The sequence below is a fragment of the Arvicola amphibius genome, chromosome 10, assembly GCF_903992535.2.
Source record: "Arvicola amphibius chromosome 10, mArvAmp1.2, whole genome shotgun sequence".
NCBI lineage: Eukaryota > Metazoa > Chordata > Mammalia > Rodentia > Cricetidae > Arvicola > Arvicola amphibius.
Genome location: NC_052056.1, coordinates 80,444,115 through 80,467,394, shown reverse-complemented (window position 1 = coordinate 80,467,394; position 23,280 = coordinate 80,444,115). Strand labels below are relative to the sequence as shown.

The 23,280-nt window shown below is 45.2% G+C and overlaps 2 protein-coding genes across 3 annotated transcripts; one reads left to right on the top strand and one right to left on the bottom strand.

The window, feature by feature from the left end:
- Positions 1-1,068: 1,068 nt before the first annotated feature.
- Positions 1,069-12,416, bottom strand: Gpn3 (GPN-loop GTPase 3). 2 transcript variants are annotated; one of them, XM_038345401.1, is made up of 8 exons: positions 12,288-12,416; positions 9,550-9,658; positions 6,246-6,413; positions 4,647-4,771; positions 3,255-3,370; positions 3,025-3,121; positions 1,471-1,599; positions 1,069-1,379 (listed from the first exon to the last, which is right to left on the bottom strand). In XM_038345401.1, exons 2-8 carry the CDS (start codon positions 9,638-9,640, stop codon positions 1,317-1,319), a joined length of 789 nt encoding a protein of 262 aa, XP_038201329.1. In that variant the 5' UTR covers positions 9,641-9,658; positions 12,288-12,416; the 3' UTR covers positions 1,069-1,316. The 2 variants fall into 2 exon arrangements, with proteins under 2 accessions (XP_038201329.1, XP_038201328.1); XM_038345400.1 differs by having other exon boundaries at positions 12,248-12,382.
- A 94-nt stretch (positions 12,417-12,510) lies between these two features.
- Fam216a (family with sequence similarity 216 member A) lies at positions 12,511-22,520 on the top strand. Its single transcript, XM_038345992.1, has 7 exons — positions 12,511-12,968; positions 14,193-14,251; positions 16,000-16,121; positions 19,187-19,316; positions 19,396-19,567; positions 20,512-20,594; positions 22,173-22,520. The coding sequence occupies exons 1-7, from the start codon at positions 12,904-12,906 to the stop codon at positions 22,280-22,282; spliced, it is 741 nt and encodes a 246-aa protein (XP_038201920.1). The 5' UTR covers positions 12,511-12,903; the 3' UTR covers positions 22,283-22,520.
- The last annotated feature ends 760 nt before the right edge of the window (positions 22,521-23,280 follow it).

Genomic DNA, 23,280 nt, shown 5'->3' with positions numbered 1-23,280 from the left:
TCCAGAAATCTCAGAATGAGACTGTGTGTGAGAGCTGTCTCCTTGAGTCTTCTTACATTTCTCTCTAGGGCTGGGATAAAGGCGTGCACCACTACCGCCCAGCCTCTACGGCTAACTAGTGTGGCTACTGGAATTAAAGGTTGTGTGTCACCGCTGTCTGGACTGTAAGGCTGATCAGTGCAGCTGTTTTACTTTACTTATTAAAATACAAGTGAAGAGGCTGGAGAGATGGCTCAGAGGTTAAGAGCACCACCTGCTCTTCCAAAGGTCCTGAGTTCAATTCCCAGCAACCACATGGTGGCTCACAACCATCTGTAATGAGGTCTGGTGCCCTCTTCTGGCCTGCAGTCATATACACAGACAGAATATTGTATACAGAATAAATAAATAAATATTTTAAAAAAATAAAAATAAAATACAAGTGAACTCGAACTCGGAAGGCAGAGGCAGGCGGATCATTGAGTTCGAGGTCAGCCTCATCTACAGAGCAAGTTCCAGGACAGCCAGGGCTACATAGAGAAACCCTATCTCAAAAAAACCAAAAAGGGAGGACCCGTTTCTTTCCAACACATACATTCATACATACATATTCAAAACACAGTTTTAATTTTTAATTATATAAATAATACATGTTTGATTTGGGAAAATAAGATTTATGTATACCTTTTCAGTTTTTTTATTTGGATGGAGATATATGGTTTTGTTACAATAATTGTATCTCTCCAGAAACAAATTAATCAAAACCCCTCAAAAAAAAATCCAACCGTAAAAATAAGGTTAGACTCTCTCTCTCTCTCTCTCTCACACACACACACACACACGAGATATCGATTGATTTATATTATATACAAGTCTTTGTGCATCAGTTGCTACTTTGATTTTGTTTTTAAATCCAAAATGATGCTGTCAGAATAGAATCTCTTAAAAGAGTAGTGGTTTCCCTGGGCAGTGATGGTGATGCATGCCTTTAGTCCCAGCACTTGGGAGGCAGAGGCAGGTGGATCTCTATGAGTTTGAAGCCAGCCTGGTCTACAAGAGCTAGTTCCAGGGCAGGTTCCAAAGCTACAGAGAAACCCTGTCTCAAAAAAAAAGAAAGGAAGGAAGGAAGGAAGGAAGGAAGGAAGGAAGGAAGGAAGGAAGGAAGGAAGGAAGAAAGAAAGAAAGAAAGGAAATGGTTTCAAAGCTCAAAGCACAATCCAGGGTCACTGTGGGGAGGGTCCAGTGTTGTTTACATTAAAACAAGCAGCGGCTTCCAGTCACCTCCTCCAGAATAGCATTCCTAGAGCCACAATCAGATGGTCACTGTGCAGTCAACCTCACTCGTTCTGCCGTTCCTGAAAATACTCATCAAACATGGAGGAAGACTCTTCTTCCTGTTCCTGACACAAAAAACAAACAGAACAGAAAATGAATACCTTCCTCTAGGACACACACACCTCAAGAGAGTTCACATCCCGAATCCCGAGATACCTTTGGCTCCTTAAACTCCAAGTCCTCCCCATACTGAATGGCAAAGTCGATGTGCTGGAGCACGATGTTCATGCTCTCCTCGTCTGACTGATCGTATGGCAGAAACCGAACCATGCTGTAATCATCGATCTAGGGTGTGAGAGTCACTTTCAGGGGTGCAGCATACAACTGCCATCTTGGATCTGTGGTGGTTTTTATTTTGTTTTTCAGAGGGTTTCTCTGTGTAGCTCTAGTTGTCCTGGAACTTGCTCTGTAGATCAGGCTGGCCTTGAACTCAGAGAAATAAATGCCTGCTTCTGTTCCCCAATTAAAGGTGTGCGCTACCACCTCCCAGCTCTAGATCTGTGTTTTATAATCATTTATACTTCTCATTAAAAACACAAGTGCTGGCTGGGTGGTGGTGGCCACTCCTTTAATCCCAGCACTTGGAAGGCAGCAACCTCAGTGAGTTCAAAGTCATACCCAGCAAATTCCAAGACAGCTAGGACTGTAACAGAGAAACACTGTCTCGACAAACAGAAACAAAGTGCTTTGGCAGCAGGGCTCAGCTCAGTGGGTAAGGGTGCTTGCTGCCAAGCTTGACAACCTGAGTTCATCCTTAGAATCCACGTGAGAAAAGGGGAGAATCAACTCCCAAAGCTTGTCTTCCTGGCATACATGCATGTATGCACACACAAATAAATAAATGTAAGAAACAAGTAAATAAGCAAATACACATATGCACTGAACTAGGAAAGGGAGAGCCAGAGACAGAGCAGCACCAGACAGGACTGACCTACAAGCCATAGGACCATTCAGTGATTAGTTAGCAGAGACAGAGCAGCACCAGACAGGACTGACCTACAAGCCATAGGACCATTCAGTGATTAGTCAGCAGCATCGTCTCACAAGGTCAGTCCATCAGAGCCAAGAGCTCTGTTTGGAGGAATTAGACGCAAGGCATGTTGGAATTATTGCCTTGTGAATAAAGTGGCTGTTTCTTGCTGTAGATTTCTCTGTAGCTTATCCCCATCTGTTAGAAATTTGGGATTTATCTCCCACAGTTCAACACTATTTGATCATTTACTGGGCACAATTTCCCCTATGCATTTGGGGTTTACTGATTACATCCCCTAGTTATGTGTGAAAACAGTTACAAAGCCAAGAAACCTGCTTCCCACTACCAGGTTTCTGTTCCTTTCTTCAGTGTAAATGAGATCTGCCTTCTTGCAATTTCTTTACTGATACATATCTGGTCAGTATTTAGGGTCCAGTTAAATGTATTCCATTTAAGACATTCCCAGATATCCAAGGACATAGAATTACTACATACCCAAAGCTGTTGATTCAGAGCTGCTCAGATAGAAAAAAAAATAAGCGTGCCCTGGTTTTACCTCACTTATCAATAAGAAAAGCAATGACCCAAAACTAATCTTGAAATAAAGGCAAGGGCCCTGCTTTCTGCGGGGAACAAAATTGAAGTGTGTTGCCCACACAGCTGGACACTAGCTGGCCCTGGACAGACACCTGAGGAGCCAGTAGAGAAGACCTAAAGAAGCCACCGCCAAAGCTTACCAAGCCACACACAGCTTTTGTCAGTTTCTTGAATTTTTGGCTTCTTAAATCACCTGTTGAATCGTCTAGCAGAGAGTACATGTCTGGATCTAGAAACCTATAAAGGTGAGAAGAGAGACAAGGAAGGGAGGACTACATGAGAGAAGAGACTGGCACCCTGGGACCTGTTTCGGTGGGCAAAAGGCTCATCCCACACAGAGAGCCCTGGGGACAGACTGCCCTGAACTCACTTCTCAATTTCCTTCTTGGCTTTCTTACTCAGCAGGTCCATCTTCGTCATGATGTTAACTTGTGGGATTTCTAGAGAAATCATGGCACTCAGAGCAGCCAGGATGCCAGAAATAAACTGCAGAAGAGCGAGCAGAAGCTATGAATTAGTGCCGACAAGGGCATACTGGAAGGATATTGGCACACGATGAAGGATACTAATCTTGCTTGCTAAAAAGGTGGTGGAGCCTTGGCCCCAAAGGAGTCAGGGAAGATGTGACTTCATCTACTTGACCAGAGGGGTGTGGCAGACCTTTAATCCCAGCTGAGCAGGAGAGCGAATTCTGGGCCAGTCTTTGCTACACAGAAAAACTGTATCCCAAATCTATCAAGGAATCAATCTACACCAATGACATTTCTTCTTTTAAATTTATTTTTTTTTAAATTTTATGCGTATTGGTATTTTGCCTGAAGGTGGTGTTAGGCCTCCTGAAATTGGAGTTACAGACAGCTATGAGCCACTATGTGGGTACTGGAATTGAACCCAGGTCCTCTGGAAGAGCAGTCAATGCTCTTAACTACTGAGCTATCTTTCCAACCCCTGACCACATTTCTTGACTTTGATCATGACATTAGCCTTTTTTACCCCCACAAACACCCCTCAGGACTACTGAGAAAGTCTATAACTCCTAAACTGGACAAAAGATTCTCAGAAAATTAAAAACAGATTTTTCTGTTTATTTTAATCTTTATATTTGAGATACTGTCTTACTATGTAGACAAGACTGGTCCTGAACTTGCAGCAACCCTCTAGCCTCAGCCTCCTGAATACTGGGATTGCAGGCATGAACCACATAACCACCTCAGCGTGTGTGTGTGTGTGTGTGTGTGTGTGTGTGTGTAATGTTCTTTCAAGACAAGATTTTCTTTTTTTTTAATATCATTTATTATGTATATAGTTTTCTGCCTGCATATATGCCTGCATGCCAGAAAAGGGCATCAGATCTTACTATGGATGGTTGTGAGCAACCATGTGGCTGCCCAGTCCTATCTTCCCCCCAGCTTAATATTTTAAAATACACTATCTAATACAGTGCCCATTTGCCTTAATTTTTATTTCATAAGCAGTTCTTTCAAATGCTATATATATATTTGAGACAGAGTTCTGGCTGGCCTGGAACTCAAGAGATCCTCCTGCCTCTGTCTCCTACGTGCTGGGATTAAAGTCATGCACCACCAAATCCAGTTCAAATTTATTTTCTAATTAAGTATATATTCACATAATAATCTGACCATTGGAGATACTAAATAAATGGAATAGCCTATGAAATGAACAGACTCACAAAGAATGGGCAGAGACTGACACTTGCTCTCTACCCAGAACTTAAAAGTCTACAAGAGATTCATCCTCAGACCTTGAAAGATTCCACCATAAACTGAGAATCAACAAGGAATACTCCGCACACTCGAAATTCCCACTGTTCAAGCTGCTGGACCAGCTGCTTCATCACAGGCAGATGTGTGTACAGCTCGATCTGACCTGCAGGGAGAGCACCAGAATGTAGTAACTGGTTATTGCAGCACGTGCTCACATGGGATGCTCCCAATTACTGCAGCTCATGGACATACGAGATGCTCCCAGTTACTACAGCACGTGCACACATGGGATGCTCCTGGTTACCGCAGTACATGTCCACACAGGATGCTGCAGAGATGGTGTAAAAGGGAAGGGGCGCACAGTGCTCTGATGCATGCCTACTGTGTGTGAAGCCCTTGGTTCAATCCCCGGTACTGAAGAGAGAAGGAAGTCAGATCCTACTGCGACATCCAGCTGTTTTTTTCTGTCTTGTCTGTGTGCTGGCGACTGAACTGCAGCCTCAAATAGGCTAGACAAGTACTCTGCAACCGCACGGTCCCCGCAGACTCTGCATTAAGTTTTGTTTTCTCTGCATCTTTTTCCCTGAAAGAGTTTTATTATTCTGATTTATGTATGTCTGCATGTCAGGTCTTTGAGGTGAATGTGGAGGCCAACAGGGTGTCAGAGTGGAAGAAATACAAGTTGTAAGCCACTCAACACAGGTGTTGGGAACCAAACACGGGTCCTCTGGTTGAGTAAATGCCCTTAACCTCTGAGCCCCTCTCCATGCCCTCCACTCAGCTGGTAAGGGGCCTTACAGACTCCCAGGATAACCATAAAACCTAAGGTATGGTCACCAAGAAAACATCAAGCAGAGTACTAATTTTAACACCTCACTTTTTGCCAGTGCTGGGATCAGGGATGTGAACCCGTGGCAGACTGCCTCCCTGACGTGAGCCAGCCTTGGTTAAACCTAGCACAGAAAGATAAAAATACAAGTACAAAGGGACATGTAGCTTGTGAATATTCACACCCGTAACGCACACACTTTTCTTTTTGTTGTTGTTGTTTTGGTTTTTTGAGGCAGGGTTTCTCTGTAGCTTTGGAGCCTGTCCTGGAACTAGCTCTTGTAGACCAGGCTGGCCTTGAACTCAGAGATCCGCCTGCCTCTGCCTCCCAAGTGCTGGGATTAAAGGCGTGCGCCACCACTGCCTGGCTTCACACACACTTTTCTGTGGGAGTCCATGTGTTTGATTAAAAGCAAGAAAAAGAAAGCAAGTGAAAGCCACAGGTGAGCAAGGTAAGTTCACACTGACCCTTGAAGCTGTGGCATTCCCTACCCCTCACCAGTTTCACCTCACAACACTTCTGCCCACTGTGCCCCAGCCACCCGACCTCCAATCTGCCTATTGCTTCTTGTCTTTAGCCTTCTGCCTGCACAGCTGTCTCAGTAGCCTCCTGAACACTTCTGCAGAACAGCCTGTGTTCCTTTTGTGAGTGCCTACCACAAATATTAACCATGGCGTGTCTTTATCTTGCTTGCTTGCCATGGGACCCTAAGCTCCATGGCACTGGCCCAGGCTCCCTCAGTGCAGTCCCGACGAGGACACACCATCACAGCTTCAGGACAGACAGCATATTCAAGTGGCTGACATACCTGGACAGTCAAAAAGGATATAATCATCTTCAACGTGTCCCAGACAGTTTTCCAGCCAGTCAAAGTTGTTGGCAAAGTACTCCATGCAGAATACCAATCCTCCATTGGGACCAAACCGCAGAGAATCATCCTCCATCACATCGTCCACCTCGATTAGTTCCCGGATGTCTAGAGAGTCAGGCAGGGACCAGAATGAGTATCCACTTGGAAAACTATCTTCTCTAGAAGTGACTAACAGGTATATAAGAACTCACGTGTGGGGCTGAGAAGACGCTCCGTGACTAAGAGTGCTTGGTGCACAAGCATGAGGACCTGAGTGTGAATCTTTAGCACCCGTGAAAAAAGCTGGGCATAGCCACATGTCTGTAACTCCAGTGCTGTGGGGCGGAGGAGGGAGAGCTGCCAGGGCTTGTCTCCAGGTTCAGCTGGAGACCCTACTCCTCAAAGGTGTAGGTGGAGAGCAAGACATCTGATTGAGCAAATAAATTACTGCACAGATGTTACACAGCAGAACACTATGCAGACAGAGAAAGGGGAGGGGAAGCTCTTTTTCGTGTGTTTAGGTTTTTTTTTTAAATTAATTTATTTATTTATTTTTATTTATTTATTATGTATACAATATTCTCTCTGCATGTATGCCTGAAGGCCAGAAGAGGGCACCAGACCTCATTACAGATGGTTGTGAGCCACCATGTGGTTGCTGGGGATTGAACTCAGGACCTTTGGAAGAGCAGGCAGCGCTCTTAACCTCTGAGCCATCTCTCCAGCCCCCGTGTGTTTAGGTTTTTGAGACTGGGTCTCACTATGTAGCTCTGGCTATCCTGGAACTCACTCTGTACACCAGACTGGCCTTGAACTCCCAGATTCACCTGTCTCTGCCTCCTGAGTGCTGGGATTAATGTTGTGCACCACCATGCCCTGCTTTAAGGGGAAGCTCTTTAGGCATTGCTATAACATATTCTCCCGGCTGTATCATTAAGTAAAATATTCAAGGCATAGAGCTTCCTGTAAAAAATGGGTGTGCTGGAAGAGAAAAGCTGATTGTGATGGTCCACAATAATCTTTGCTCTTGGGAGAGTGAGGTAAGAGGATCCATACAGTTAGGTCCTTTTTCAAGGCAAATAACAAAACAAAACACAGAAGTTCACTGCAAACACATTATATACTGTCCACTCAGGCTGGATTTTAGATGCACAGTTGCTTATGGAGAAACACATCAGAAACCAGTAACACTGGCTGCCCAAAAGATCAGATTTGATTGGTGGGCCATGATTTAGCTGATTTTTCTGCATACTTTCTCCTCTGTGTCCTTCAAATGTTGACCATTCAGCTATGTATTAACTATGTCAAGAAGGAAACTAAAATGAAGCCAAGTGCTATCTCTTAACTCCAGCGTGCATTCATCCTGAGTGGAAGGAGGGGAACTGTGTGACTTACCTACAGAAAGATATTAAATACCTCAGCATACAAACAGTTCTCACTCATTTTGAGATCAAAGTAAAACAGCCAGGAAGCTGGCCTCTCCTCTCAGTTTCCCTCCGGGGCTCTTGAGGCCCCAGGTCCTTCTGACTTAACTTTCACTTAGTGCAGCCTCAGTGCTTCCACTCACGGGATCCTGAAGCAAGTCTGTCTCTCTCCCCCCCTCTCTAGAGAGATGACAAGGTGGTTCCCACCCCCTCTTCAGCCTGTTCCTCCACCTACTAGAGTCCACACTGTCCTCATGACCACACCCTCAGCTCCTCAGCTCAAGCCTGTAACCCCAGCAATCCATAGGTAAAGGCAGGAAGTTCAGAAGGACAACATCATCCTTGACTATATAAGGAGTTTGAGGGCAGTTCCAGCTACATGAGACTCTATTTCAAAACTCAAGCAAAAACAAAACTTCTGTGGCATTGTCCACAGTGTGGCCCCTCAACTTCACTCTCCAGTCCACTCCCACCTGCCTGCAGCCCCACTGCTGACTCTCTCAGAGCTGCCGCTGTCACCATGTCTCCACATCTAACAGGTGTCACTGTGTTACCAACTGCTCAGACCTAACGTGAACCACACCTCTGTCTTGAGAACTTCCCTCTTGTCCTTTCAGAAGCTCCCCTGCACCTTCCTCACATCTCACTGAGGCCAACTCCTCTAATAGCCTCCAAAGAACATAGACCCTCAGGGCTCAGCTCACTTCCTCTTCTCTAAGAAACGCCTCCCAAGATGAGGTCACCCATCCTGGGGCTCAAGGTGCCCAGATTGCTGCTAGCCCAAATATTTGCATCTTTCATCTAAATGAGCAGTTTCTACTTGATTGAGGTTTATTATTGGTTTGTCATGTCCTCCCCCACCCAGGGTTTCTCTGTGTAATATCAGTTTTGATGTTCTGAAACTCTGTAGACCAGGTCTCCTTTTGAACTCAGAGACTGCCTGCCTTTGCCTCCTGAATGCTGAGATTAAAGGCATGCACCACCACCACCTGCCTAAAGTTACTGCTTTTTTTTGTTTTGTTTTGTCTGTTTGTTTTTTTCAAGACAGGGTTTCTCTATGTAACAGTCCTGGCTGTCCTGGAACTCACTTTGTAGACCAAGCTGGCCTAGAACTCACTAAGATCTACCTACTTCTGCCTCCCAAGTGCTAAAATTAAAGGCGTGTGCCACCACCGCCCAGCCCAGTTATTTATTTATTTATTAATAAATTTTTTTTGTTTGTTTTACTGAGCACTGAGGTTGCAAACATGCACCACCTCATTTAGTTTTATGAGGTGCTCAAACCCAAGGCTACATTACCCCAGGCAAGCATTCTACCACCAAGCCACACCCCCAGCCCTGAGCCTCACCTTTTCATTTAAGCCAGCATTGGTGCTCTTTGCTGCATACAAACCTTATTACCCTAGTCTTTTTTTTTTTTTTTTTTTTTTTGTTTTTCGAGACAGGGTTTCCCTGTAGTTTCTAGAGCCTGTCCTGGAACTGGTCTTGTAGACCAGGCTGGCCTCGAACTCAGAGATCCGCCTGCCTCTGCCTCCCAAGTGCTGGGATTAAAGGCGTGCACCACTAACGCCCGGCCTTTATTACCCTGGTCTTACCCTGGTCTTACCAGCATAAGTAACAAAGGGACAACAGGGAAAAGCAGGCGGGCAGGAGCCCACTCACCTTTTAAGTCTCACAGCAAAGAGTAAGAAAGGACGTCATCACACCTACACTCACGGATACCCATCACCAAATGACCCTCGGCTTCACCATGAAACCAGGGGTGAGCCCTAGAGTAACTGACCTCCAGCTTTCAGCGCCAGGGCCATTTCACTGCAGGCGGCTCTGCCAGGACTTACCAGCCATCACAGGGTAGCTGAAGTGCTCTGCTGCTGGGTCCAGGTTGACGACCTGGACAGAGCGGTTGAGGGCTTCACAGTGCTGAACCATGGTGGAACAATAGGTGCTCTGTAACGTGACAAGGGGGGGAGGGTTAGCACAGAGGGCAGTATGGTGCCACCTCCACACCCCAGGGACTTCTCCATTCCTTGGGGCAGTGTCCACACAGGACAAAGCTGCACCTTTGGGGAAAGCCATGGGAAGGCAGTGAAAGAAGAGCTATAGATCAAGGTGTGGCTCAGGCTTAGGGAGCTTTAACACAGCCCAAAAATTAACTCAGGTTATACAAATGATCTCCACCATGCTTCCCTCTTGACATAGTTCTCTGATTGATACAAAACCCTTCACGCATCAAAATGTACTGTAATTGACAGGTCAGCTATCTACCTCCTAGATTACAGGCTCTGTGAAGTACTATGTACGTCTCCGGTACTCAGAACCATGGGTTTAATTAAATACTTAAGTGACACAACACCTCCACGGACACTGGGAACTCCCCAAACTTGGTATGTGATCATTATCTGTGCCTTTTCTACTGTGATTATTCCCTTAATAAATCTTCCCAAGGAAACATTGTCCAGCACTGGGGAGGCGGAGGCAGATGGATCTCTGAGTTCGAGGCCAGCCTGTCTACAAAGCAAATTCTAGGATAATCAGGGCTACACAGAGAAACCCTATTTCAAAAGAAAACAAAACAAAAAAACACTGTATCACAATTAAAAATAAAAAACAATTATGAGTATATTCCTCATAATATAAAGGTAACTATAAAATTCTAAGTAACTTTTTCCAGACATGGGGGTGCCTACCTATAATCCCAGAACAAAGGAAGTTGAGGCAAGAGGACCATGAGTTTAAGGCCAGGGTGGACTACAGAGGGAGACTTTGTCTCCAAAAACAATTAAACTCAACTTAATTTTTTAAACTTGTTGTTGTTGTTTACAGTGCTGGGGACTGAACTCAGTCCATAACAGGCAAGCACCTACCACCAAGCTAGATCCCAGCCTATGTTACCTACAATTTTCCTCCTGATCCAGCATCCCCAGTGCTGAGATAACAGGCATGTGCTACTCAGCCCCATTTGTGGAAGGTGTTGTTTTTGTTTTTGAGACAGGTGTTCACTGTGTTGTTCTGCCTCACTCTGTAGACCAGGCTGGCCTCGAACTTACAGAGATCCACTTGCCTCTGCCTCCCGAGTGCTGAGACTTGAGGTGTACACCACCACATTCTGCACTTATGGAATCTACATGGGAAGCCTACTCAGGGCAGGAAGCATGTTGTGTTCATCAACCCCCTGACTCCACCCTTGGAGGCCTCAGCATCTGCTGTTCATTTTCCTATTCTAATAACCCACCCTAATCACTGGTCAGCCAATCAGAAAACTAGATTTTGTTTTTTTCTTGGAGACAAGGTCTTTCAACACAGTCTGAGCTGTGTTGCTCAGACTGGCCTCAAACTCAAGATTCTCCTGACTTCTGTTTCCCAAGTGTTGGGGTCAAAAGTATACCACTGCTACAGCCTTACTAATGCTGTTGCCTATAAAAACCGAGTCTAGGGGCTGGGAATAGTTGTGCACAACTTTAATCCCAGGCAGATCTCTGAGCTGGAGACTAGATAGATAGCATGGGCTACACAATAAATTCCAGGCCAGTTAAAAGCTAGTGAGACTGTTTCAGAAACAAACAATAAAATACCTAACACACACACACACACACACACACACACACACGAAGAAAGAAAACCTTCAATACAGGTGGGGGGTGGTGGTGGCGCACCCCTTTAATTCCAGCCTTTAATTCCACCACTCGGGAGGCAGAGGCAGTTCGAAGCCAGCCTAGTCTACAGAGCGAGTTCCAGGACAGGCCCCAAAAGCTACAGAGAAACCCTGTCTTGAAAAACCAAAAAAAAAAAAAAAAAAAACAAAAAGAAAAGAAGAAAAGAGAACCTGCAATAAACATTCTTTGTGAACTGGAGAGATCGCTGAGTGCTTAAGATCACTTGCTGCTCTGGCTGAAGATCTGGGATTTCTGCAACAGACACCCTCTTCCGGTCTCTTTGGGCAGTGCACACAAGTGAGACATACCTCAGAAATCCATAACCCAACTTTCCCCTCCCACCTCCCAGTGCTGCGATGGAACCCAACGCTCAAACTTCTGACTAACAGTGACGAACAAGACCCTATTCTGGATGTGTGGCAGAGGACCTGATCTGAAATTAGACAATAATGGACTCAAATTCTGGCCAGAACTAACCGTATCTCATTTTCTTTAATCTGTAGAATGAATATAGGCCCAAACTCACGGAGTGCTAAGAGAACACTTGGGAAGGCCAGAGCAGTTCCTGGAGCAAAAATATCCTAATACTGTTATTTTCTTTTTTAAAGTCTGTGTTGTGTGTGGTCACGTGCACATGGATGCACCGTTCGCAGAGGCGTGGGGCTGGAGTGACAACTGTGTGTGGGTGCAGGGACCCGAACTCGAGTCCTCTGGAACAGCAGAACAAGCTCTCACGCGTTCAGCCATCTCTCCTGCCCCCACTAACTTCTAACGCTTGCCTTTACTCCCCCAACAAAAACAAAGTACAGCAGAGAGCGGAAGCGAATTACCCAGGGTGCCCCGGGGCCCCAGCGCCCACGAACCGCAGTTCCTCGAGCCTCACCTTCCCGCTTCCCGCGGGCCCCATAACTAGCTGCGCGTACCGAGGCATTCCGGCCAGCCGGGTTCTCTGCCGTCTGCCACACTCCCTTCAGCCTTCGCGCGAGGATCCTTGAGTTCCGGGGGCGTTGGGTACAAGCCAATCACGACCCAGATCGTCTGTGGTATGTACAACACCTCCGACTACGGAGCGTCCCAAGAGCCAAAACTCCTGAAAACGCGTCCTGAGGAAAACGAGGTTTCACGCGTGCGCAGAGAGAGCTGCGGGCAGTTGTCGGTTGGTCCACGGACGAAGCTGGTTGCCTGGGTGATAGCGAATCGCGAATAACGCTCAGCACCCGAGGGCCGGCGCACTGTTCTTGGGTTTGACTCCTAGGGTGACAACCCAAGACTTGCAGATCCGCTGAGGGTCTGGAATACTGAGGAGGAAGACACCTTTTGCTTTAAGGGAGCGTGTGTGTGACCTTGTCCAGACGCGTCCCTGTCACGGAGAGATGCCAAGGCGCAGAAGCCTGGTCACCTGAGTCCTCCTCCAACCCGGGTCTAGCTCCAGGGGCTCGGGTCGCCTTCGGCACCGTCCCGAAGCCGTTCGGGCAGGGTCGGAGGGTAGAGCCCGAGGACGCGGCCTCACAGCGGGCGTGGCGCACGCGTACCGACGGGATGCCGAGCCGTTATCCCGGGGCCGCCGAGCTGCCCGCGTTGGCCAGGACTGAAGACGGCGACGGGTGAGGCCCGGGAACCCCTGCTGAGGATGGGGCCCCTAGTGAGGCCGGGACTCGGCTGACGAGGGGAAGGGCTTGCGAGGCGTCCTCGGAGCAGGACAGCAACTGTCACCCGCTCGGGCTTTCAGCAACGGCGAGGGCCTTGCGAACCCAGCGGGAGCCGAGGACCCAACCCCAGTCCTCCAGCCCCGCCACCAATCCACTCCCTGCGACGTTGGCAGCCTCTTTGTCGGATGGGGCTGTGTGCTAGCAAGTTGATCTTGACTTGGCGGATTGGTTTATTGATGGATGCACAGTCACGTAGCTCAGGCTGGTCTTGAACTACTCGTTCTCCTGCTCCACTTCGGACTGTTGGGATGGTGGGTGTAGACTATCACTCCTGGCCTGGGTTTTAACTGTTTCCTGGATAGCGACCGTAGACTTATGATGTCAAGGCTAGGAGCCGCTAACCATGCTTCCCTGTCCCCGTCCCCGTCCCCTTCCCCGTCCCCCACTTTGCTTCCTTAAAATCAAGGGCAACAGGATGACCGAGATTCAGACAGGTCCACAACCATGGCGCTTGCTGAATCCATGGTTGTGAAATACATATTTATGTTTATTAAATATATATTCATATTAAATGTACATTTTATTGTACGTATGTATATATTTGCTGCTAAGACTTCTTAAAGATGAAATGTCGGATTCTTTCATGTTCTTCACAATTCTTGGAGGTGTGCTGGTTCAATGAATTCACAGTTATTGAGAAACTGCAGGAAGCAATTTATTTATTTATTTATTTATTTATTTTGAGAAAAGTAAAAAGACCAGTTCTGGTTCAATTACTAGTTAGTTCCAGCACAAAATAGCTATTCTTTTCAGTACTGAAATTATCAAAGAACAAGACAGATATCCTGTGTATAGTACAGGAACCAAACTACTCACTTGGTATCGCTGTAAGAATTAGACTAGGGAGCTATGAAAGTGGGACTGGGGATAAGGCTCAGTGGTAGAGCACTTGCCTAGCATTTGTGAGCCCTGGGTGCTATCCCCTAGTAATGCACTCACTCTCGTCCTATTGTGCAGGACTCACCTAGAGAAAGCTTAGAGTCAGTCTTCTCGAAGCCAAATTAGAGAAAATTTGCAAGACATTGATGGAAACAGGAAAAGTAAAAAGCGCGTGGACTTTCTGTCTTCACTGGCTATCAAGCTGCCAGATTATATATTATGTGTGTTCTTTTCTCACAGGTCAGCTGGACGCTTTTATCTCCAGAATTCTAAAGGCACTGGTGAGCAGCATAAAGCAGGTAATGCATGTAGATTACAGACTTGAGAGAAGCCAGTTTTCTTGACACAAATTACACAATGGAGTTTTAACAATAGGCTCAAAGGACTGGCAAGATGGACGAGCTGATTTCAGTTCCCCCAGAACCCACCAATTCTTTTAAGTTGTTCTCGGACTTCATACTGCTTGCCCATTTTTTCCCCGCCTCACACATCCGCAAATGTAAAACAGACTTCACTAGACTGAATGTGGGGCTCTGTGCATGCGGGACAGCTACTGAGCTGTAGCCCTAAAGAATGGACTTTAACATCCTCAGGAAACGTGAAACGCTTTAAGAGTTTCGAAGATCACATCTTTCTCTTATGTTAATCTATAATATTTTTGAGACAGGGTTTCTGTGTGTAACCCTGACTCTATAAGATTTTTTTAAGTACCAATGAATTCAAAAGAACTGTGTTGAGAACTAGCATTGGTTGGAAAGCAGAGGGCATACCTGTTGTTTACACCTGGACTGAAGGGAAAATCCTACACAAACAGCTTCAAAAACAATCAGCTAGCCGGGCGGTGGTGGCGCACGCCTTTAATCCCAGCACTCGGGAGGCAGAGGCAGGTGGATCTTTGTGAGTTGGAGACCAGCCTGGTCTACAAGAGCTAGTTCCAGGACAGGCTCCAAAGCTACAGAGAAACCCTGTCTCAAAAAGTAAAAAAAAAAAAATAAAATAAATAAAAAAAAACCATCAGCTATTTCACAAGGAGCACTTATAAAATACCTCTTTTTTGATGAAGTTAAGAGAAAAACATCATCTCCTCAAGGCCTCTTACTAATTTTCCAGGGGAAGGGGAGGTGGTTTACTGGTCTTGGTAGCACAGGTGTGTGTAGGGAATGCCAGAGAACAGCTCTGTGGAATAACGTCCCTTCTCCCATTTTACATTCCAGGGATTGAACTCAGGTTGCCATCTTGCCGGCCTGCATCTTATTTTTCTATGCACTAAACTGCTGATGAGTGATTCTGAACATTTTTTTATATTTATTTATTCATTATGTATACAGTATTCTATCTGTGTGTATGCCTGCAGGCCAGAAGAGGGCACCAGACCTCACTACAGATGGTTGTGAGCCACCATGTGGTTGCTGGGAATTGAACTCAGGACCTCTGGAAGAGCAGGCAGTGCTCTTAACCACTGAACCATCTCTCCAGCCCCTCTGAACATTTTTTGAGACAGGATTTCTCTAACAGTTCTACGTAGACCAGGCTGGCCTCGAACTCACAGGGATCCGCCTGCCTCTGCCTCACAAGTGCTGGGATTAAAGGCATGGGCCACCCCACCCAGTGTTTGAGCATCTTTTTTTTTTTAAGTTTTCCTTTTTTAAAATTTGTTTGTTTGTTTATTATGTATACAATATTCTGTCTGTTTGTATGTATGCAGGCCAGAAGAGGGCACCAGACCCCATTACAGATGGCTGTGAGCCACCATGTGGTTGCTGGGAATTGAATTCAGGACCTTTGGAAGAACAGGCAATGCTCTTAACCTCTGAGCCGTCTCTCCAGCCCTTGAGCATCTTTTAAAGTGTTTATTGGCTATGTATTAACATTTTTGGAGACATGTCCATTCCTGATGTTTGTGTGCTCTAAAAATAAAGGGCATACATATTATACATTCCCTCAAATTTTAACTATCTGACTTAAAATACTTGTATAACTGCTTCAGGATATTCACAAGTATAAATATAGGTATATATTTATAATTATTAATGATCTTTGTCTACAGATAGAATCAAAGAGGGGCACAGAGTGTACTCACATATTGCCAAGCTGCAGGAGTTATGGAAAACCACTCAAATCCAAACAATTCATATCCCTAAATCAGTGACAGATTCATCTTTACTAAAGGTAAGACCAGAATTTAAAGTAAAAATTTACCTATAGTTGTCTTTGTGAAGGTCAGAGGACAACTTGTGGGAACCAGTACTCTCCTTCACCTAGGGAGCAGACTCAGGCTGTCAGGCTTGGCAGCAAGCACTACTACCTGCTAAGCCATATTGCCAGCCTCTGAAATGTTTCTAAAGGAAGCTGAATATTAAACCCAGGGCCCCGTGCATACTAACCAAGTAATCTACACCAAGCTATAGATCCAGAACTTGTGACTGAAGATAAACTACTCAGATGGAAGTTTAGGCCCGGCAGACTACATGGTGTATCCAGAACACTGTCAAGGAGTCTGTGTGTTAAGGCAGCCTCCTGCAGAGCAGTGGTCACGCAACACTGTGAAGCCTGTCTGCTTCCATTTTTCTTGTAGCTCTTCCTTTTGGATACTGGCCAAAGCCTAGGCATGCTGTCCCTGGCACTCTAGGCTTTCTCCCTGGTTCTCTGACTTTCATACCTAGCTTGAAAGGCCTGACTTTCTTTTCATCCCCCTCCTCCTGGCAGTTGCCAGAATTTTCAGCTTACCTGGCCTATTGTATTTTCCCTGAAACTTAAAAAACATGTCCTCAAAAAGAATTGACGTGATAGCACAGGCCTTATTCCAGCACTGGGAAAGCAGAGGAAGGTAAATTTCTTGGAGTTTGAGGCCAGCCTGGTCTATGTAGAAAGTCAGAAGCCAGCCAGGGCTACATAGTAAAACCTTGTTTCAACAACAAATAAAAATAAAACTCAACCCACCCCCAAAGCAGAGTCAGTCAGTAAGTATATTGAATAAATTCATGAATGACTACAAAGATTATAGATTCCCTGTCACTTTGGACCCTGTCCTGGAACTCACTCTGTAGTCCAGGCTGGCCTTGAACTCAGAGATCCACCTGTCTCTGCTTCCGCCTCTCGAGTGCTGGGATTAAAGGCATGCGCCACCACCGCCCAGCAGAACTATTGATTTTTATTCTTCATTAATGATCAAACCTGTGAGAACTAAGTATGGTGGCATGTGCCTGTAGTCCTAGCTACTGGGGAGGTTGAGGCAGGAAGGTGCCTTGAGCTCAGGAGTTTGAGACAACTTAGCGTACCATAGTTGAATCCTGTTCAAACAAGCAATAAACTCTAAGGACTCATGCTGTAATCCTAGCACTTGGGAGGGACAGACAGGAAGATCAGGAATTGTGCCCAGCCTTAGGCTTCATGGTTGAGACCAGCCTAGGCTACAAGAGACCTTGTCTCAAACAACAACTAACCAACAAAACTTCCCATAGCTGCTCAAAGTATCATTTCTAGAGTAATGTAGATTGTGTGAATTCAAGCTAATAAAGCTTTTCTGTGGACTGGTGGGTTCTTCTGGCCAACTTTCCTACTCTTTGGATTAATGACTTATTCAATAATGTAAATTCTAGGTGTATGTATACATACATCAATAACTGAGTTTTGCATCTTTGAGGGGGCAAGACAGGGTTTCTCTGTGTAGCCTTGGCTGTCTTGGAACTCTCTTTAAATTCAGAGACCTGCCTACCTCTGCCTCCTGAGTGCTGGGATTAGAGGGATGTGCCACCACCACTTGGCTGAATTGTGCATGTTAAGGAAGGATATGTTTCTTTTAAAAAGGAAGTATACTCAGTCAAATTAGATTAAATGATAAAACCTGGCATGGTGGCACACACCTGTAATCCCAGTCTTCAGGAGATGGAGGCAGGTGGACCAGAAATTGAGGGTCATTCTGTTACATTTCAAGGTCAGGGCCAGCATGGCATGTATGAAGAAGCCCTGTTTCAAAAAAAATTAGGGACTGAGGAGATGGTTGAGGGATTAAGAGGACCAGAGTTCAGCCCTAGCACCCATGTCTAGGCTCACAACCACCTGTAACTCCAACTCCAGGGGACTGGACACCCTTTTCTGCATTCTGTGGGCACCTGCACACATGCACATGTGTGCACATACCCCCATATAGACACAAAAATTTTTTAAAACTTAGGTTGGAAACTAACTTACAGTATGATCCACAGAGGCAGCAGATACTCTTCTGCTCCTGGAAAAGATGTATCTTTAGTTGAGACCAAGCAAACAAAGCTGCTTTCAGGTACCATCTGTCCCTCAAAAAACCATAGTAAGACAGCAAGGGTGGAGAGAAGGTTCAGCTGGGAGAGGTGCTTGACACAAGCCTGGACCTGGGTTGTATTCCTGGGATCTGCACAGTGGAAGAAGACAACCCAAAGCTGCAAGTTGTCCCCCGACTCCACTTCCAGTCCCTCCCCAACACATGCACAATAAATTAAATAGGTAAATGAATAAGTAGATTAAAAAGGGCAAGATATCCAACTTGAGAAGGTAGGTGGAGTTCTAAAGCTTGCAGACAGAGAGCAGAGCCCCCTCCTTTCAAGATCTGTGTTATTGTGGAATGGCAGCCAGAACCATTTGTATGTTTAAATAAGTGGTCATTTTCTTCTCCTTTGGCAAAGTTGAGTCAGCTAAATTTGCTTGTGAAAACCATACAGATGAAGCGGGACAACCGTCAACATCTATCCTTTCAGTAAAAAGACTGCTAACCTGTGTTTTACAGTGAGGGGGTCTTGGAAACCAGCAAGGCCAGCAGAGTCTCAGTCTGTGAGAGATAAGGCAGTTCAGTTCAACACAACTCAGAAGCTGGTGTTGGTTCAAGCTTCAAAAGTTTGACCTCAGGTAGTTTATTGTAAGCACAGCACAATTTGGGGAAAAGCTTCCTGGTGATAATTAACTCAATGATGTGTACACAGCAAAGCTTAATGCATGACTACATTAAAACTCTGCAAAGCACGAGATAGTACTATACATTGAGGAAAGAGGCTCAAGGGTCTTTCCTTGATAAGGGTCTTGGGGAGGATTTCATGTTGCCTGGCCACACAGATAATGCAAAGGTCACTAGGCTATATTAATCACAGATTATACAACTGTCCCTTAAGAGAGATGACCCTGTGTGTTTAATATTCCTGGTTCTAGGCTTACCTGTGAGCCTTCTACAATACAGCAGTCAATAGACCCCTCATTCTGTCTTTCAGCATCCAGAACTCACCTCAGGCCAGAAGCGCTACCTGTGCAGCATTGCTAAGATCTGTAACTCCAGCTATCTGAGGACCTTAATGAAGCGGCAGTACATGCATATGGTTCGTCATGGTTCCCAAAAGCCAGGCAGGTGCACCTCCTCTTGGTTTCTTGTCAGTTCTTATGGGAAATGAAAGGGTCTCGTAACAGGTGGTTTGTGTGACAGGTGTCCTCACGCATCACAGGAGCCATACCAGCTCCCGCTACTCACAGAAACAGCATCCCCCCTGCACTCCGTGGCGACACCACCTGGAGAGAGAGGACTCTTGGAACATTGCAGCTGCAGCACCTGAAATGATCATCCATTCCCTCTGGAGGCCACTGAGACACAAAGAAGGGTCTGTTTCTTGAGGTTAAGAAGGGAAAACGATACCCAGTTCTGTCTGAAGGGGATCCTCCTGAGTGATATTAAAGCTCCTGTTTCCTATATGTTCACTCTGCTAAACTCAGACGAAGGGGCCACTTCTTCTTTATTGAGATGAGTGGGATGTGACACTTCAGGGAGCTGGAGTTTCTATGCCATGACAAATAGTCCAGGTATGCCTCAAACTCAGGGAAATCCTCTTGCCTCTGCTTCCCACATGCTGGAAGTACAGGTGTGCCACCACACCCAGCTATATCAGTCTTTTTCACAATATAATTAGTAGATTTGAAAACATTTTTAAATCAGGGCAAGATGGTTCAGCAGGTAAAAGCATTTGCTGTGCAAGCCCAACAACCTGTGTTTGATCCCTAGAACCCAGGGGAGGGGGAGGGAACAGAGTCCCCAAAGCTGTCCTCTGACCTCCACACTTGCACCCATATTCAGACACACCGTAAACAATAAACAAAAAAGTTCTGGATCAGCTAGAGATAGTCTACTCTTCTCATTCAGGTTCCAAATGATGCATCACCTCCAGAAGCAGCACATAATGATCCCGCAAAGGGGAGGACTATAAAGCCAGGAGGAGGGAGGAGAAAAGCTGCTGTCAGCAGGCATAGTGGCATAAGCCTGTGCTCTTTCTTGGTACTTGGGAGGATCAGGAGTTTAAGGGCATCTTGGTCTACTGAGTGAATCTGAGGCAAGCCTGGACTATATGAGACTTGTGTCTCAAAATAACAAATCTACAGTTTACAACAACAGAAGCTTTAGTATTCAAACTGTGTGATAACAGTGCTGCAGTCCAGGAGACTGGAGAATGAAGGGCCTTTGGTAAAGCCATCAGCTGTGAAAAGACTCTTTTGAGTTCCTCAGCAGTGGTCACTTTGATGTCTCCAATTAAAATATTTCCCTTTGTCACAGGGTAAAAATTGGATATGCATTGAACACAAGATGCAAGTCACTGAGGAGTTTTAGAAGACCAAGCAGACTGCTCTTGCTACCAGGTAAATGTGGAATTAAGCAGGCATACACACATATAAATGGAGTTAAAGGATTTTTGTTTTTGAAACAAGGTCTCATGTAGCACAGGTGGACCTAGAACTTCTGATTCTTCTGCCTCCACCTCCCAAGTACTAGTGGGTAGAATTACCATGCCTGCCTTGCACTTTTGAACACTTTAAAATATACTAAATCAGATAATCATTTTAATTATGTCTTGATTAAAAATTTCAAGTGTGATGAGATCTGTCATTTCAAGTAAAAACTAACTATGGCAGCATTATGACATAAGTCCCAGCACAGGCACAGGGAATCTCTGAATTTCAGGGCAGCCTGGTCTACATAGACTCATCAGAGATACACAGTAATACCTTATCTCAAAAACCAAACCAACTAAACATCAAATAGTTTATGCTTCTATTTAAAAGAATTAACTACTTGCTAGGCAGTGGTAGCACACACCTTTAATCCCAGCACTTGGGAGGCAGAGGCAGGCGGATCTCTGAGTCTGGGGACAGCCTGGTCTACAGAGTGAGTTCCAGAACAATGAGAGCTACACACAGAGAAACCCTATATTGAAAACTAGGGAAAAAAGAATACACCACTCAAAGAGTGAGATTCAGGTTTGTTGTTTTTCTGTGCTAGGTATGTGCTCTTCACACAGACCTGTATCCCTAGTTCTCCAAGATTTGTCACTATTGTCATTGTTGGTTTTGTTTTAGACAGTCTCTCTCTAGCACAGACTAACCCTGAATTTGTGATCTTTATTGCTCAGCCTTTCAAGTGCTGGGATTATAGGCTTGTGTCATTATATCCAGCTTTAGAAGTATTTTTTCGATGTCTGCCTACCATGTGCAAAGCCCTATCACAAGACATAAGGGCAAAGACAGGGAGGTTAAGTCTGGTCTAAAAGGCTAGGGAGACCCCAGTAGAGGAAACACTGTCGAGGTCCTCAAGCCATGAGAAAGAACTAAAGGAATATGGAGACTCTGAAGACATTACTGACTATTTAACTCCTAACTCCCTCAACTAGAAGGCTTTTAATACAGTGTTTACTGCAGTAGCTGCTATAGTACAATGCTGTGACTACTATAAGAAAGGCTGAGGCAAGTAGGAGGGTACCTAAGTTAAAAACCGTAGGGAATTTGTCTTTCTAAAAGCTCAATAGGCTGGGTCATTTTGAAGGTGCTTAAAATTTTATATCCAGTCATATATGTTGGCACATGCCTTTAATTCCAGCACTCGGGTTGCAAAGGCAGGTGGATCACTGTGAATTGGAGGCCAGTTTGGTATCAAGTTACAGGCTAGCCAAAGCTACAAAAATCCTGTCTCAAAAAATAAGTAAATGAGGCTGGAGATAAGGCTCGATGGTTAAAAGCATTGGCTGCTCTTTCAGAGAACCTGCAATCCCCAGCACCCACCACTCTTGTTCCAAATCTGATGCCCTCTTCTGCCCTCTGTGGACACCAGGTGCATGTACACACAGAGTAAGTACATAGACACACATGCAGACAAAACACTCATACACATATAATAAAAATTTTATTTCCAAAACTGACTATAAACTCCTCCCTTCCCTTCAGTTTCTTCAGATGGTTCTCAGCCATGCACGAGTGAAGGAACAAAGGAAGAAGATCTACTGAATGAATGCATGCAGACCATGTCTATTCAAGAACCGGACACCCCGTCTTAGCCCAAGTCTCCTTACCAAGGTCAGCCATCAGCCAACATCCAGATGCTGAGCCAGAGGTGGACAGGGAAGAGTTGTGAGCCATGTCTGGATAGTGCTAGTCACCAGTATGTCATTTGAGTTGTTGAGAAATTGACAACAGCCTTCTTCATCCTATATGCTGTGTACCAATGATATCTGTGTAATGTATGCTTGTTTCTAGCTAGGAACAATTAAAATTTTACTTGCCACATACACTAAATTTTTAAAAATTTATTTTATGTGCATTAGTGTTTTGCCTGCAGGTATGTCTGTGCAAAGGTATTGACACTCCTGGAATTATACTGGTGAGCTGCCATGTGGGTACTAGGAATTGAACCCAGGTCCACTGGAAGAGCACCAGCACCTCTGTTGTTGTTGTTTTGTTTTTGTTTTTTGAGACAGGGTTTCTCTATGTAGCCCTGGCCGTCCTAGAACTCATTCCTCAGACCAGGCTGGCCTTGAACGGAGATCCACCTGCCCTCTGCCTCCTGAGTGCCACCGTGCCTGATATGATTTTTCTTTCAATCTGGCAAATATATTATTTGTTCTTTCAGCTTATAATCAGTTCCAAAATAGTAATAGTTGAATATTATGTAAGATTTTTCTTGGTTAAAGTAGGAAAACCAATAAATATTTACACAGACTAGCACGTGTAGGTCGTAACTTGTAAAGCAGGTACTCAATATTTGCTATTAAATATAAATTATAAACCTATGGATAAGACAAGCATGTTGGCATATATATTTAATCCTAGCACTTGAGAAGAAAGACGGGTTTCTTTGAGTTCCAAGCTAACCTGGTCTACACTTTGAATTCCACGCAAGCCAGGGCTACATAGTGAAACCTCCTCAAAAAGAAGAAATTATTGTTATAAACAGATAAACACATTAGCAGCAGGAGGACTTAAGAATCACTATGGCCAGGCAGTGGTGGCGCACGCCTTTAATCCCAGCACTCGGAGGCAGAGGCAGAGGCAGAGG